The 18031-nt window shown below is 40.9% G+C and overlaps 1 protein-coding gene and 1 long non-coding RNA gene across 2 annotated transcripts; one reads left to right on the plus strand and one right to left on the minus strand.

Annotated features, from left to right (window-relative positions):
• Positions 1–1043: 1043 nt before the first annotated feature.
• On the plus strand, positions 1044–5363 carry LOC115364162 (uncharacterized). The gene is made up of 4 exons (XM_030058618.1): positions 1044–1272; positions 1913–2071; positions 3412–3507; positions 5046–5363. The coding sequence occupies exons 1-4, from the start codon at positions 1129–1131 to the stop codon at positions 5358–5360; spliced, it is 714 nt and encodes a 237-aa protein (XP_029914478.1). The 5' UTR covers positions 1044–1128; the 3' UTR covers positions 5361–5363.
• A 6952-nt stretch (positions 5364–12315) lies between these two features.
• Positions 12316–13234, minus strand: LOC115364207 (uncharacterized). The gene is made up of 3 exons (XR_003928649.1): positions 13102–13234; positions 12953–13011; positions 12316–12878 (listed from the first exon to the last, which is right to left on the minus strand). It is a non-coding gene; the product is annotated as an uncharacterized LOC115364207 (long non-coding RNA).
• Positions 13235–18031: the final 4797 nt, after the last annotated feature.

The raw sequence follows: 18031 nt of genomic DNA on the forward strand, positions 1-18031 counted from the left end.
TGTACATGAGCCACCTTTGTGATGCATGTGCATGAATTTTCACTTCGCAGTCCCTCTGTGTCCTATCTGAACCTGGCATAAGGAAGCAACTTGAAGACTTGACTTTGCATTCTGATAACATGAGACTTTTGGCTTTATTTTTCACACTTTGAAAGTAAATTATTAACTAATCAAGAATAATCAGTAGCTAAATCTGAAAAAGCTGTCATGTGCAGCCATTGTCGGTGTCAAATGTTTTCTAACCCCCCACTCCTTCTCCCCTCTCTCTCTTTTCAGCCTTTGTTACTTCGAATAGTTCTGTCCTCAAGAGAAGCCCGGAGAGTCCAGCTTCCTGAAGCACCAGAGTCTGTCAGCCAACTGATTGATTTACTTAAAGAGAGACTCAATGTTGAAGGTGATTTCTCACTACAGTTTGAGGATCCTCAGTTTGGAAATGCACTATGCAACTTGACAGAAATGTCTGAATTACCAGATGAACGTGCAGTGCTGCATATTATGTGGGATGATTCTGTTCTACTTAACCAATCCAGTGACCATTCCATTTGTTCAGTCTCCTCTCTGGATACTGCCAGTGTTCACTCTGGAGATTTCAGATCTAGCTATACTGATTCAATGCAGCACAACTTAAGGAATGTTGCCCAGTGGCCCATTCCTTTTCCTATCCCCAAGTTCTCATATGATGTTGAACTGAAATTGCGTAAGGGCAATGAGACATACGAAAAGTCAAAGAAGGGCCTTGATGTGACAAGAGACATTAAAATGGAAATTTTGGATAAAATTGCACAGGCAATTTTTGAAATCAAAAGCTACCCTGAGAAAGATGAACTTGAATCAGTTGCCTCTTCGCTGGTTCTCAAGTATCCCTGCCTGAAGGAGCCAGGTAGCATCACAGGCTATGATGGATGGAAAACAAGTATCAAGTACAAGCTTGGAAACTACAGGTCAAAGCTGCGTCAGGCAGGCTGTGTTGAGGTGGATGTAAACAGAAAAAGAAAAGGGGAAGATGAGGATGATGGTCCGTTCACCTTGAAAAAGCCCAAACGTGGAGAGGTCAATCATGTCCCAGATTATCCACAACACCATGATGATTCTACTCTTGAAGAGGAAAGAGTTGCTCTAGTTGATGAAATGAAGAAGAAGAAAAAGGACACGACATTGATACGGCACAAGATGGAGCTGACATTTTCCCTTAGGCGGAGAGAGGTAGTAGAGAAGCAGCCTATGGTGTCAGAGGTCCAGGAGAGATGGCCTGCACTGTTTTCCAAGGAGGAGGTAAGGCTGTCTTCATTTATGTAGTAACTGTCTTATTCATATGCTCATTGCAGTGTGGGCAGGAGTGATTATACTACATTGACTATGATTGGAAAAAATAGAGGATCTGCTGGCAGAGGTGGACTGAAATACACCACTAAATCGCCCATCCCAAAATTTGTAATACCAGTGTTTTGTCTGTTTGTTATTTTTGTTTTTAATATCCGGCCATGAAGTATGTCATTTACTGCAACTGTCAAACAATTGATATGTCACACACCTGGCTGGTGAAGATGTCATTCAGTACCACGCTGGTTTTGATCGTTTAGATGCTTCACCATTAATAATTAACAACATGCTTCTTCCTCCACGAGCGGCTCATCTGGGTTATGCCAGCGTCACACTGTCATCCTGGGAAACACTGACTGCACTCAGGTGGTTCCCGCATGAAACAGTTTTGTTGTGCATCTCATGAAAATACGCATCAGCCACCACCATTGAGTGCAAAGCTTTTTGGAATAGGTTTTGCTGTTGGTAACATGGCCAGGCATTTAAGATGGCACAGACCTTAAACAAGACAGCTATCCAGGAATTTTGTATATAGCAAAACCCTTACATTGTGGTTACAATCAAATTACATTGTTCTGTTGGTTGTGTTCAGATATGTGAAGAATTTCATCGGATCACCAGCAAAGACCTCCTGGGCACTCTGAGGGCATCCCTTGACACTTATGTGCCTCGCCTGCTGAGACTGTACCGTGCTAGGAAGGGAGCTTTTGGTCAGAAGATGGAAGACCTGCTGGATACACTTGATGAACAGGTGAGTGACATTCTATTGTTAATGTGGCACTAGTTAAAAAAAGTTAAAAGCATACAAACATTGAGGGAAAATGGTTTTTCCTCACTTAGACTTCTAAACCTTTAGCACTTGATATTTTCAGCAGCCTCTGGAGCAGTGTCCACCAAAGCCTTTTTTGCTAGATGAAAATATGAACTGATCCTTCGCCTGGCATTTTGATGATAGCATGAATATGATTTCTGACTACAGAGACACAGAGGGTGTCTGCAGGTCCCTAAAAAGTCTTTGTGTCTAAAATTCAATTTTATAAATATTGGATCATAAAAGTAATCAAATAGTTTCAAATTTTAATTTGTGGTCTTAATTTCCACATAAACATTGATCTAATTTCATTTATCCATCTTTTTATTTGTCTTTGTAAAAATAGTCAAGCTCTTCTGCATCAAAGTCAACCTTTCTGATATTACAAAACTCTAAACCTACCACTGAATCATTCAATTAATAATGTATAAATAGATATAGTATATGAAACACCCAATGTGTCTCAAGGTCTAGTCAATGTCATAGGAAAAAAGCAACAAAATAGAAAAAGTCAGCTGTCAAATTCAATCTCAACAGTAAATAGCAGCATTGTCATAAACATAATTGAAGTTATCACATACCAATTGGGTTTTAGAGTCAAAATATCACAAATGATTCACCACAGTATTAACTAATTTGGTAACACTTTATTTGAAGGGGTGTGCATAAGACTGACATGACACTGTCATAACCATGGCATGACACCTGTCATGACTATGAATTAGGCTTTGAGTGTTTATGAATGTTGTCATTAAGTGTCATTCGGTCAGTTATAACATTTTTTTTATGCAAAGGTAGAGCGAATCTGACAAAGCTGATGAGAAACGCGTTATTGACTCCCTTTTAAACATGTATCTTCTAATAAAAATACTGCCAAGAGTATCCTGTAGAAAGAAATCCAAGAAAATCTTTATAGTTACCTGTCCCAGTTGCTATGTGGAAGAAAGTAATGGCTAGATTTATTACACGCTATCTAACTAACCTAAAGGAAGCCATTTCTGCCTAAAACTGACTTCTGCACTAGGCCAAATGTGTAGTACTTACCATGATGTGCTCAGCTATGCTTATTTGTAAATTTTAAAAAAGCAAATTTGTTTAAAAAATAGTCTTAAATTTTATTATGATTTATCTTAAAACGGTAGTAAAAAGGATTACATTTCATACTGACACGTGTAGACACCCTGTACCAAAGATTTGATTTTACATTTTGTATAACTTTGTGGCACTATGGCATTTTACTAATTGATGGGCTTGTGTGTTTTCCCCTGAATACTCTTTAGACATCGAACATTGTGTTTCACCGACAGACAGCAGCACTGAGAGGCCTGCCCATTTTTGTCCGGGATGACACAACTGAGTTTTTCCTGCAGTGTTTGGTAAGAAAATATTAACTATAGGAAATAGACTTAAAAAATGCAAGTAATATTGCTTGATGTAGCTTTTACATTTAAAGTATCGTTTCATAACTGATGCTAATCATTTTGTGCATAATACATTTTGTGAGATGTTTTAAGTGTAGCGTGAGGGAGGCTAGTACATCGGGTTGCGACAACGCCACCTGGGGAATCTCACCCCAGGAAATTCTTAATTAAAGGGTTAATGCACAGGGGGGGCCACTCAGGTTCACAGCATCACAGGCAGAGACGGTTTCAATAAGGGAATGTTTATTAACAAAAAAAAGAAATCACAAATAAAGCACCAGAAAATAATCGACATCTTACTAAAACCGCTGGTAGGGGGAGGAAGGTCGGACAGGGCTGGGGCTTACCACAGCAGCAGGGGAATAATAACGTAAAAAGGGAGAAGGTCCAAAAATTATCCACCCGTGTCACTGCACACCAACCGAAAAGGGAACGTGAAGAAAACACCGCCACCAGGAAACCAAAATGCTGCCGGGAGCCTCAGCACCTGTCCAGGGAAAGAGAGGGAGAAAATTAAAACCCTACCAGCCCTGGTGCACTCTCAACTAATCAAAATAATACATCTAATTTGGAAAAAAACAAACAAACAATACAATAAACAAACAATTCACATAAACAAAAAGAAAGAAAACAATAAACCAGAGAACCCAACAATAACACTAAAAACACAGGTCGCCGTGCCCAGGCGCTCCTTCTAGGACCAGCCTCCAGGGTGTGGGGTCCGGCCTCACGCCGACGGTGGGGACGGCGCCGGTCCTCGCCAGAGGGGGGAGAGAGAGACCTGCGGTGCGAGCAGTCGGCGGCGACGTGACCTCGCGAGAGGGAAGCATAAATAACAACAACGAGAGAGCCAAAGCAGCAGCCGGTGTTGGCGCAGTGGCTAAAAACAAGCCAAAGAATAAACCAATAAAAATCAATGCATCAAACAACAATAGTTATAATAAATTTGGCGTGGTGCATACCTTTAAACTTTGACAGCGCAGCCTCGCCGTGAGGGCGGGAGTGATACACACAACGGATGCTGCAGCAAGAAAATACATTATAAATATTTTTCCAGAGGGAGCTCAGCGGTAGCGGCAAGAAAGCGGACGAAGACGACTCACCACGCCGACAGACAACCACACGCAGCGGGCCTCCAGCGGAGCAGTCCTCCGCTCCTGGACCAGTGGTCGGCCACACTGGGTGATAATTTAACTTTCGTCGGCCGCCACGCCAAACAAAGGAGCCAAGCTGCCCAGCACGCTGCCTCTATACACCCGGAAGATGCATCGGGGAAAGAGGAAGGCCCAGGCATGGGCGCCCCCGACATATATAGGCCTCGCCAATAATTACAGTGTCGGAAGGCTGGCACAGTGCCACACAGTGGCCGGGAGGGAAGAACCACTTGCCACATAAGGATGAGTTCACTGACAATGGGGAAAAAAATGCACAAAAATGTATTTGGTCTTTTAGTTTTCCTCAACACTCAATCATGTATCTGTTACTTTCCTCAGGACACTGAACCTGAAGAGAGAGTGCTCAGAGGTGTGTCTGTTGCCATCCTCACCATCATTGAAGACGATGATGCCACCATATCATCACCAAATGTGCGAGACCTGGCTGTTGTGTTGGAAGGGGCCATCATCCTGCATGACCTACCAGATCTCGGTACTGCCTTTGCATACCTCTTTGGCCTTCTGTACGCCATGAACATTGACTATCCAAAGAAGATGAGGTATACCTTCGAAGCAATTCAGAGTATCTTTTTTGAGCTTGGCTCTCGATGCTCGCAGCGCACAAGGTCTCTGAAAACAAAGCTTTTGCTGTGAATGTTGATAGGGGAGCTAGACATGACTAACCGTGTTTCACCTATTCTAGTGCATTATGGTTAAGGCTCATGTAAAACAGGCCAGTAATAAGGCCAGTAAGGCCAGTAATTTTAACATTTAAGTCCCCTTTGGCTCTGAAATAGAGATTGACAAAAATCTGTAAAACTCTAGTGTCAGTTGGACGTTCTTAGGTGCATATTGAGTGTTTTAACTATTCAAGTTCATCGTTTATCCTCAACTAAAACTTCAGTGTATACATGCTTGCAGACAGTCATTTTAAGAATTTTAGTCCTGTTTGCCTGTGAAAAAGTTGGAATTGTGAAAGGCCAGTTCAGAAGATGCACTGGATTTTTATTTTTTGTTATGTTATTTATTTTTTGTAGTATGTTATGACACATTTTGCTATAACATCTTAAGTTTTATTTGTTTTCACAAGATTTGTGGAAATTCATTGTTACTAAAACCTCAGTGCATTTACAACTGTAAACTGGTCAAGTTTATTATGGTTAGTGCTAACCTAACATTTCAGTGTATGGGTACACTTGCATAGCCGTTTTCAGAATCTGTCTTTGCTTTTGAAAAAAGAAATTTGTGGCATTTGTGTCATATTTCACAGGCGGCTCTGAGTGTTGATTTTACTTGTCATGTTTCTCAAGAGGAATAAACCGCTAACTGTTCAGCTAACTCTCAGTTGTGTGTTCTTTTACTATATTTATTTCTAATTATTTATTCACTAATTTCTTGAGCATTCTTTAAATACAATTACAGCAACATAAATGTTCCTTGATTTACAAAGAGAAAGTTTTAACTCTCTGAGGCAAGAATTCTCTGTTTATTCAACAAGAGAATCTGTGTTTGTTGAAGATAGAAATACATGGCATTGAAGCAAGTATTTCATAGTTAGCTTCACAAGAATATTGGTGTTTGTTGAAGGTAGAAATACATGGCATTAAAGCAAGTATTTCGTAGTTAGCTTCACAAGAATATTGGTGTTTGTTGAAGGTAGAAATACATGGCATTAAAGCAAGTATTTCGTAGTTAGCCTCACAAGAATATCATAATTAAGTGAACAAGAAGATTGAAGTTGGCAGAACTCTTGTCTAAACTTGTAAACATTAGTAACGTCTGCAACAGTAGTAAATTGTTGAGAAAACTCAAAAATCTCTTGCATCATGTTGCCTTGATAATTTGAGTTTTCTCAGGGTATTTTTTTTTTACAGTGCAGGATACAAATTAAATCTAAATAAATCTGAACTTTTCCTTGTCAGTGAGGGGACGCCAGCATCAGACTACTCCAACTTCCCTTTAAGGATTGTGGAAAACAAATTCACTTACCTTGGTATTACAGTTACGAAAAAGCATTCCTTTTCAAAGAAAACTTTCTCACTTTGCTAAACCACACAAAACGGTGCCTGATGCAGTGGTCACCCCTTTCTACATCCTTGTTCGGCCGAATTAATTCCATCAAAATGAATATTCTCCCTAAATTTTTATACGTCTTTCAATCAGTACTGACCTTCATTCCTAAATCATTCTTTGAAACATTAGATTCTGTTTTATCGTCTTATATATGGAAGGGCAAACGCCCTTGGCTAAATAAGGTCCACCTCCAAAAGCCTAAGGGAGAAGGGGGTATGGCACTGCCTAATTTTCATTTTTATTATTGGGCAGCCAACATTCGCTGTCTTACTTTTTGGTCATATTTTCATAATTGATCTGACTGTCCTTCTTGGGTGGCAATGGAGTTGGGATCTGCTAAGAACTTTTCCATTCCAGCACTTCTTGGATCTCCACTCCCTATCTCACCAAATAAACTTATTGCTAATCCAGTTGTTTGGCACGCGTTGAGAGTGTGGGCTCAATTCAGGAGACACTTTGGCTTCCTTGATTTTTGCCTCTCGAGTCCCATTTCTGCCAATCATCTTTTTCAACCCTCCTTACTGGACCCAACATTCCAGGAATGGAGGAGACTGGGTATTGAGCGCTTCAGGGATCTCTTCACAGATAACAGTTTTGTCTCGTTTGAGCAACTGACTGAAAAGTTTAGTCTCCCAAAGTCTCACTTTTTTAGGTATCTACAAATAAGACACTTCCTCCGCTGTCAGATACCAAACTTCCCTGAGACACCTGATATGAACATTGTAGATGCACTTCTCAATTTACAACCATCACACAAGGGTTTGATCTCCATTATCTACAATAAACTGCCAGGCACAAGGCAGGCCCCTTTCAGCAACATTAAAGAGCATATTGCAGGTTGGAGACCCCAGTGAATCATTGTGTAGGAAAATTATGTAGGAACTGAATTTTCATTGAAATACGCATAAATATATACTACAGTGACCTCTGGAGTTGTTTTTGTGAGAGAATTTTACTTCCGCATCTGAAAAAGCTAAACCGGAAGTGACGTAGGAAGAGGGAGTGCGGTCAATTTGAACAATAGGAAAATAATGGATCTTAATGCTAGTTGTGACACTGAAGAGGCTGTGAATGTGTATTCATATCAATATGACGGACCACAGCCTTATAATTACAAGCCTGAACCAGGATAGAGACCAGGAACAGACCAGGGTCAGAAGAAATAACGGTCAGAGAGAGATTCAGTTGTGGTGCGAGGAGAACCAGTGGAGGACCGGGCAGGTGTCTTGGTCAGTGACCAGGGTTAGCTTGTTGTGAACGTTATGAACGTTAGCAAGCGTTATCTAACACTGTGTTCACATCACAACACTGTAAAGTTTGCTATCACATATCAGGCTATAATTAGTAATGATCGTCTAATACCAGCAGGAGTATTGATACTTACCCATAACGGAAACTAATGAGCTTCTATCAGTCGTATTTCGCACTGCATAATATAACTCCGCACTACGTCGTATAGTGCTTTACCAGTACCACAGGACAGAGAGATAAAAAGCTTCCTGATAAACGATAAACTGATTTTAAAGGCCCCGCCTTGTCGTCTATCGCTGTCCATTGTGCTGCTGCAACTGCGTATAAACAAAAGTTGATTTATGATGAAAGGTATATATGGCAGTCTGTGTGCGCCACGCACCTCTCAGATCCGGCAGACCTGACCGGGTGCCAGCTGGCATCAGGTGGGCCAGCCGCAGCCACCCGGCTGAAAGTAGCAGCCAGCTGACATGCCGCTTCGGCTGTCAGTGGGACACTTTCTGAAGGAGGAAGTTACCTCAGAAACTGTCAAGGTAAATAAACATCCCTTAACCTACACCACTCACAAAAAGTTCACTCACAGAAATTTCAGGATGAACCTAAAATGCATTCTAACCTTTACAGGTGAACTTAATGTGACCTTCTGTAAACTTTTGAATGCACATGTCCAACTGTTTAATGTTTCAGTACTTTTTGCACAAGTTGCTGTTCTCTAACAAGGAGTTTAACGGCACAATTCACATCAGGTGTTTGATGCTCCAGTTCATCGAGGTCGTATCATTAGGGAACGGCTGCTGGAGACTGGGGTACCTCAAATGGAGTGGCCTGCACTTTCTCACACCTGAATCCCATAGAAAACCTATGGGATCAGCTGAGTCGCCGTGTAGAGGCTCGGAGCTCTGTACCCCAGAACCTCAATGTCCTGAGGGCCGCCCTTCAAGAAGAGTGGGATGCCATGCCTCAGCAGACAATAAGTTGACTTGTGAACAGCATGAGACGTCGTTGTCAAGCTGTAATTGATGCTCAAGGGCACATGACAAGTTATTGACACTGACATTTTTTGTTGTGGTATATCCACCACTGTTGTTGGCTTTTGTTTCAATAAATTGTTTGAGATGAGGAAATCACCAGTGCATGCTTCTACTTAAATGCCCTACTTTCATGATATAATATCACTGTAGCGTGAACTTTTTACATTTTCCATAAATTTCACCCAAAAGCCAAATATCCCTAACTTTTTGTGAGTACTGTGTTTTCCGAAGTTACGCGAGAACATCACAAATAAGGCGAGTGCAACATATATCAAAATAAAAGCCCTGCTTAACTTTTGACCAATGCCAACAAGGTCACACTCGGTCGCATAGTGCCTTTATTTTATTTTTACACAGAGGCCAATAAAATAACCTGACTCAGATTTTTTTTTTGTCTGGCCTAATGTGGAAGTAGTGTGTGTGTTAAGACTGTGACTCTGCACTGCGTCCGGTATGAGCACAACGCGACTTGAGTCGCATTCAGCCTGTCTGCTCAAAAGCACTGTGTCTCTTACCAGTCAAGTTTAGCAGAAACTCTACTGACTATCAGTAGCTGGGTTTCCATCCACCTATTTTTATTCGCTTTTTCAGAAATTGCAGGAAAAAAACTTGGATGGAAACGCCAGAAATTCGAAAAACGGCCGAAAATTCGCAAAAAAATTTTTACGCTCGGAGGGGGTGGATTTCTCAGCGTATCGATAAAAGAAAATGCGACTTTTTGCTGTGGAAACAGGTTTTGCGAATAAACGATGACTGGACCGGATACCACGTAAAACTTCTACGCTACAGTCTTATTATTAGTTGTTGTTGTTATTATTATTATTAGTCTCTTTTTCCTTATTTAGGATGGTTCGGTATGAAGTTAGCGCTGCTAACTTGTAACCAGACTTCTCCCAAGAGCCGACAAGTTCAGCAGGAATCTGTCCCTGATCAGCTGTTGAGTGTCAGCTGAGTGTTTGGCTGTGTCCGAAATCACTCACTCACTCACTACTCCCTACTCCCTCTATAGGGAATTCAATGTTGTTCAGTGTTGTTGTTGTTCAGTGGATACAGACGCTATTTTATGGCGTCATCTCACGGCACACTCTCCTCTCAGTAATCGCAAAACAAAACTAATGGAAACAGGCATAAATTCGCATTTTCTTTTGCGCATTTTGACAAAATTCACTCAAAAATTTCGATATATTTGGATGGAAACCCAGCTAGTGATTACAGACCGAAGGAAGAGCGAGCTGGAAAAAACCTGACCGCTACTGAAGAGAGACGCGACGTGAGCTGTCACACCTGAGTGAGTGACAGAGAGGTTGTCCCTGTGTGTGTGTGTGAGTGGGGCACACGGCGTAGGGGAGGGTTGCTGTGTGTGACTGGCCTATCACACAATGTGGACACAGTCAGCTACCCAATGAGGATTTTCATTCATCACGAGCACAGATATTGACTCATATTACTCGGATCATACTCTTACTCGGCAAAAGTGCTTTATCCATACTGGATACTCGTTTCAGCCGAGTATCTGGCTCAACCCTAGTGAATAGCACTTCAGAGCACACAATAAACTAGCTTGGTGATGCAGTTACTACAGTATGTAAATAAGCATTGCTTGTTAAAATAGTAGCTGTATAACTGAGCCAGTTGTGTTTTGCTTTGAAGTGCTATTAGCCCTTTGGCCCTCGCCCCTAAGCCATTAGTCCATTCTATGGGATAATGTTGTTTGCCCTCTTTGCAGAAATTAAAGTCAAAGCCATATGCATTTTATTGTAACTCCAGAAATACAACAATTGACAGCAATTGAAAACAGATGACCACTGATAAGGTCTAAATGGTGATTTAGAGAGGTAGTCAATTAACTAACTATTAGGCGAACAAACTATGCACATGAAGAATTCTTTATCACTAATACTGTTAATGGTGGGTTTATGGTGTAGTTTTCTCAAAGAAATTGTCGTCATTAGTTTCAGTTTACAGTTGTACCTGTCATAAAATAGTGATACATATATTGTCAAAGGAGAACCTCTTCCTCGCTCAGTACATTTAGGACACTTGATAACTAACACCTATGTCCTACGCTGAGAGGTGACCATACTAAATCATAACAACACTTTTAGTACTACTCCTATGAGCAATTCTGAGAAGCTTGATAACTATGGGCCCTAGGCTACAACCATTGCCATTAAACTGAATGATTACCATTAGTTTCTCCAAGGAGTGGAGCGGTAGTTTTGATCTCCATGATGGCTGCCAAAGTTGTGTGCAAAAACATGTCTGAAGTTTTATACTGCAGTTGACTGTACTTGAAATATAGGAAATTCTTCTTTACCCCCAACTTTTGTTCTGAATACATTGGGCCTCTGCACAAAAAGCATTAATGATTGCAGCAATCTCATGTATGCGTGGCAAGTCTTTTAATTCTGTTTTAAGTTTTGTTTTAAGTGGGCTGGAACAATCCGGAGCAATAAAGCTGATTCACTGTTTCATAATTGCATCACGCAAGTTCATTTTTCATGTGCTGTAGCCTGGCATTCCATCCAGCTGTAGCCATTGAGATACTCACTCAACAAATCAGAAAGTAATGTCCCCCCACAGCCCCCACACTCAACACACATCCGTTTTCTGTTGTCATCCCTTCTTGTCAGCGGGTCCATGTGTGCAGATGCCACCTACCTGTGGCGGCAAGCAGGTAAGCAATGCATACAGCCCCCAGCGCTCCATACGGCTCGTCAATAAGTGCATAGGGAAACCTCTAGTGGGAGAGGAGAAAGTATGCTGGGGGACTGGTATGATGACTGCTATGAGATATCACTGACAAATGGACACACAATGATGGATGGATCGATTATAGGGACATAATACTGTCATGTGAACATGAAGAGGAGGCAAACTGATGTTTTCTGGCCAGATGACACAATCCTGGACCACACCACAGACAGACTACTGATGCTATTAAACAAACATGGAGACTTCCATGGGGTAACAGTGCAAAATGACAGAAATTAAAGGCAGAAATCAGTCAATCCCCTGAAATTTTGTGAAGCACTCATTGACAGTGTGGCAGAGTGTAGTAGGGTAGATTGAAGTTACTAGAAGTTAATATTGCTATGAGGAAAATGGACAGCCAGACAATGCCACCTGGGGAGTTTCACCCCAGGAAATACTTAAGGACACAGGTTCGTTCCCAATTAGGAGCAGAGGCAAGTATTAACAATTGAAATAAATTTATTAAAGATAAGCAAAAATAATCAAAACCAAAAGCAGGGGCTGGAGCTGCGGAAAAAGGAAAAAAAATTGTGAAAACAGCACAACTATGGACAATTTATAAATTACTTTATTACATTTAACGCTAAAAAGGCCTGAATATAAATTCTAAAAAAAGGACAAGTACAAAAGCTAAAACACAGCCCAACTTAAGTGAAACTAAAGAGTAGAAAAAGGAGAGGAGGCCACGTGTGAGAGGCAGACTACACAGAGGGGTGCCTAGGGGTGCTACCGCTATTCACCAGTGAACACAGCAAACACAGCAAACCTCACACAAGACAATGGTGCAGTCTATGGTGTCCCAGTGCAACTACTCACACGCAAAGGTGCAGGGACCTCACCACAAGTGCCTAGCCCCTCAGCAATAAATACAGAAAACAACTCACAACATATAAATAAGTATCCCAGCTGTTCAATAAACGGGCAAATAAACACAACTGGGCAAAACAAGGGCAAATTGATCAACAAATAAGGCAATAGAAAACCATAAATGAAAGGAAAAAAAAAGGAAATAAGTCTAAAAGGCAAGTAGGCAAAGCAGCAGTAGTCAATATGGCAGGAGGACCTAAAAGAGGGGGAAACCACAATTAATTTGGCTCTTTACCACTCATTGAACTGATGAGGAGGAACCCTACTCACCACCTTTAGGCCTAGGCATTAAATGGGATGGCAGGAGAGCAGGAGGGAAATCCTTGACCCTATAGACAGCCAACACACACACACACACATTACACTAGGCTGGAGGTGACAATACAGATAAGGAACCACCAAAACAGTTGGACACATACCTAGTGCAACAATGTGCAGCCACAGCAGGGACAGGGCATGAGGCAGGCAGAGAAAGAGCAGAGGCTCACAGGTGCCTTTTATTTCCTGACTCTGATTGAAGGGGCTGAGACAAGGGAGGAGTCAGGCTCAGGGTGCACTACCCTCCTGCACCACTGGGTTAGGGTCACCACAACAGCATGCACTCATGAATGATGGCTGCGGATGAAACATTACTTTTTGATCAAATCAACGCTTTTATGCCAAAACTATGACCAGTGCATTTACTAATGTTTCATTGGGAGGAACACATACGACAGTTCTGTGACCTTTTTGACATCAGCTGTTCTGGTGTCAGACAGAGATACATAGATTTCAAAGAGTATCCAGAAATTCCTCTGACTGATGGGCTGCTGAGACTGCAACAAGCAGTAAAATCACTTGCTGTTATAAGTGTTGACTGTGCAAAAGAAATCTCTGAAATGAACCAAACAATGACACCGCTGCAGACACAACTACAAATCAACATGAAACATGGTCTCAGCACAAATGTTCATTTCTTTGGTTTGGCATCCTTTGGTCCAGCAGGATCCAGAAAAATGTTTCAATGTCAAGAAATGGGTGCTTTAAAAAAGGTCAGCTGAACACAAACCCTGTCCACAAAGAAAACAAGTCCATCAGAACTCACAGCACAAGAGATATTCTGAGGTGAATAATTTTTCCCTGCTACACCGGATCTACATATACCACATACTTTATTCAACTGAATTGAATTCAATTTTATTTGTATCGCATCATATCATAACAAATGTTAGCTCAAGACCTATAGAAACCCAACAGATATTGGCCAAATCCATGGACCAAAGAGCAAGCAAAGGGCAATAGTGGTGAGGAAAAAACCCTTGTTTTTTTTTCAAACAAGAGAAATATATATATTTACACAATGAAACTCAAAATGCAACTCAAGGTATTCTTTTTTCACACAAAATTATAACAAGTCTTTTCAGTCCTTTCTTTTCTTGATTTTTTTTCCACAAAATGTATAAACCAAAATCCTGTCTTTGTTTTTTTTCTCAAAATTATTTTCAGTCCTTTTTCCACAAAAAAAAAAGAAATAGTTCAGTCCACACACACAAAAAAATATTTTCAGTTCTTTTCCACAAAATTAACAACAAAGGTATTTTCAGTCCTTTTTCTGTTCCACCCAATATTTATTCCAACAAAAATAGTTTAGACTCTGTTTTCCACCAAAACACCACCAAAAAAAAAAAAAAAAAAAAAAAACACAACAAAAATTCCTCTCTTCTTAGAGGCCTTCCTGAAATACAAAAGAGAAAAAGAGAAAAAAAATCAGTACTCACGGTGCTCGCACCATAACATTAAACGTCTGAGTCAGGGGTTATTTGCCGACCTGTGACACTCCAACCAGGTATTGCGGGAGAGGGAGAGAGGAGAGACAGCCGGCTCGCTGCTTTGTGCATGGATGGGAGATTCGACTTCCTCGTCAGCGTGTCTTGGTGTGTTGTCTCCAGAGTGCTCACTCTGTTGCTCTCAAGGATCTCCCTTGACGTCACTTCTTTGCGACCTTTATGAGCTTTATGACCTTTAGGAGAATTAGTGGCGGTGCGCCTTCCCGTACACTAGGGGCAGTAGTGTACTTCAAGGTCGTCACCGCCACCACAATGTCGTGCAGAATAATTGCCGTTTGATACACCGTTGTAATTACCGAAACGGGGAACACGAGGCTGCCGATTGTTACAACAGAACCTTGTGGAACTCCTTGTAAAACTTCTGTGCACATGGAGGACTCATCATTAACATGAACAAAGTGAAAGTGATCTGATAGATAGTGCTTAAACCAGTTTAGTGCAGTTCCTTTAATGCCAATTAAAAGTCCTTTGTCTGAAGCAATAAGGATTAGTAACATTAGTAACGTTCCCCAGTGCTGTCTCTGTTCTCAGGGTGTCCGCAGAGTCTAAAAAAGTCTAAAAATAGACATTTTCAATTTTAGGCCTAAAAAAGTCTAAAATACAGAGTTTTTTTTTTTTTTTTTGTTCCGGTGGCTTATGGTCCTTGTAGTTCTGCTAGCGGAACTCACTGTTAGCGGAATGCACAATAAAACTACAGACGTGAAGCGGAAGTGTGGTCACAGGATGTTGGAGCTGTCATGGTTTTGTGTTTCTTGTGTTTTGTTTGGTCTTGTATCTGTTTCCTGAGTTTCATTTGCCTAGTTCCTTTCAGTGATTTCACCTCTGTCTTGTTTGCTCCTCCCTGTGCCACACCTGTCCTGTGTCTGTCAGTTATCACTGATTGTTCTGTTCCCTCCCAGTGTTTTACCTCAGCCTATCCTCTGTGTTATGTATTTATACATATGTAATTAGATTACATCAGATTCAACACATTAAGCCTTTTTACATTAAAGAAGTAATTTCGAATGAATCTGGTGTAGAATGTAGTGTATTGTAGGGTAAATTGTGTTTGTGTTTTTTTTTTGTTTTTTTTTTTAAATGATGATTTGATTGATTGGTTGATTGTTTCCTTCCCTTAGGAATGTGTGCACCAGCTGGACCTCAGCAAGTTGTTATCAATCTCCATGGATGGTCCCAATGTAAACTTCAAATTCTTTGACCTTTTCCAGTCCGATTACGCTGACCTCTATGGGGGTTCTCGGCTCATTTCTGTTGGAAGCTGTGGCTTACACACCTTGCACAATGCCTTTAAAACAGGTTTCTCCATGTGGCAAGTAGACAAGCTTCTTAAGGCCATTCATACATTGTTACACAATGTGCCAGCAAGGAGGGAAGACTATGTGAAAACCACCAAGTCTACACTGTTCCCATTGGCATTCTGTGGACATCGATGGCTTGAAAACCTGCCGGTGGTCGAGAGAGCTTTGGAAATCTGGCCATCTCTGCTGGTGTACACAAATGCAGTGAAGACAAAGCAGCTTCCACATCCTGGTACTGCAAGTTTTGATGTCATTGAAGATGCCCAGAAAGATCCCCTGACTGTGCCCAAGCTCCAGTTCTTCAGGAGTGTCGCCCAGCTCTTTGATTCCTTTTTAAGGAAGTACCAGACTGAGTAGCCTGTGATGCCTTTCCTTGGAAACGACCTGGCAGAATTGATCAAGGTAATGACTTTTATAATAAGCAGAATATAATGCAGAAAACTGCAAGGAGATATGGGGATTTTATAGTGGAACTATGTTGATTGTGAAAGTTATAATTAAATAACTACTGTTAAAAAAAGACACACATTCACAGAAAATCCACAGTAGTCAAAATGTTATATGTACAATATAGCATAATATAGCTATATTATACTATATATTATATACTATATATTATAGTATAATATAGCATTGAATTGATCATTTAAGTGTTTATTGTACATGCTTGCTCAAAATATGATCACAATATATTTGAGTGTGGATCTCTAACTTTTGTTATTCCATCAAATAATGGCCATGTGCCTGTTCTGTGTGCAGTGGTTCAGACTGTACTGTATGTAAAGTTGCGTTGTCTGTGGAGTGTAGGCATGAAGATTTCATCTCCTTCCAGCCAATGCAAAAGAGGCTTGACGTATTCCTTCATGGCTTCATGAGCAAGGCATACCCAGAGCTTTGGGCGTTTTGCCAGAAGCTATTACTGCTATCTCATGGTCAGGCGTCTGTCGAGAGAGGCTTCTCTGTGAACAAAGAGATCGAAACAGAGAATATGCAAGAAGACACATTAGTCGCACACAGGCTTGTTTACGACTATGTTGCAATACATGGGGGTGTTACCAGGGTTCCACTTACAAACGACTTGCTGAAATCTGTCATGGCTGCCAGGTCCAGGTACCACTTGCATTTGGACAAACAGAGGAAGAGGAAGGAGGCAGAGACACAAGGGAAGAAAAGGGCACACGCAGAGGAGCACTTACAAGACCTGAAAGTCACAAGGGACAGTCTGCATAAAGTCATTGAGAGCCTTGGCAAAGACGCAGACGCATTGGCGGAGGAAGCAGAGGGCAAGGCTGGGAGCAAAATGGCCCAGCTCCTCTCTAAATCAAATGCTCTAAGGAGGGCTGCTAAAGACAAATTCTCCCAACTTAAGAATCTGGAGACCGAAATTGCTACCAAACGTGCAGAGCTAAGAAGCATGTAGTGCTGCGCATTACACACACACATGCCCACACACAATCGCTCTCGGGCTCTCTCTCGTTCTCCCCATCTGAAGATGTAAAATGTGTATAAATGTGGTTTGTTTCAATGTTTTCAATATTCAGCACTTGAAGTAGTTTCATTTGAAGGCATTATTTTGAAAAAAAAAACCTGAAAATGTTGCGTGCTGTAGTTTCTTGCATCTGTGTTTGTTTAAATGACAATAAATGTCATTTGAATGCAATCTGGATGTGTTTTTTCTTAGTTTTAATACTTCGTGAAGGTCTTAAATTTTACACAGGATGGTCTAAAAAAGGTCTAAAAAAGTCTAAAATTGCACTTGTTAAAACCCGCAGACACCCTGGTTCTGTGGTTTGCTCTAAATCCTGTTTGAAAGTCCTCAAATAGACCACTGCTATGAAGAAAGTCACACAACTGCTTGGCAACTATTTTCTCAAGGACCTTGAAGAGAAGGGAAATGTTAGAAATTGGTCTGTAGTTAGTTAAAACATCTCGATCTAAGGTAGATTTTTTAAGAAGAGGTTTAATCACAGCTAGTTTAAATGAGCATGGTACATAGCCTGTTGATAATACAATACGATACGATACGATATGATACAATACGATACGATGTGTTTTTATTTATATATATAAAGGGAATCATCAACATAATACAGATACATGATTGAGTTACAGTAAAGTCCATATATATGAAATGGGAAAAGCCCCGATAAGCTTAGTTATTCATGACAGTGTCGCTTCCAGCATATGCGAACAGTAGTTGTTTTTTCAAAGTTTTTTTTAAAAAC

This window comes from Myripristis murdjan, chromosome 8, assembly GCF_902150065.1.
Source record: "Myripristis murdjan chromosome 8, fMyrMur1.1, whole genome shotgun sequence".
NCBI classification, from domain to species: Eukaryota; Metazoa; Chordata; class Actinopteri; order Holocentriformes; family Holocentridae; genus Myripristis; species Myripristis murdjan.

What these genes read in the sequence shown, in the direction of transcription:
- LOC115364162 (XM_030058618.1), top strand. Translation starts at nt 1,129, where the DNA reads ATGAAGAAGAAGAAAAAGGACACGACATTGATACGGCACAAGATGGAG. An exon ending in TGGATACACTTGATGAACAG is followed by an intron (nt 2,072 to 3,411) that starts GTGAGTGACATT and finishes AATACTCTTTAG; the next exon opens with ACATCGAACATTGTGTTTCA. An exon ending in AGTTTTTCCTGCAGTGTTTG is followed by an intron (nt 3,508 to 5,045) that starts GTAAGAAAATAT and finishes TACTTTCCTCAG; the next exon opens with GACACTGAACCTGAAGAGAG.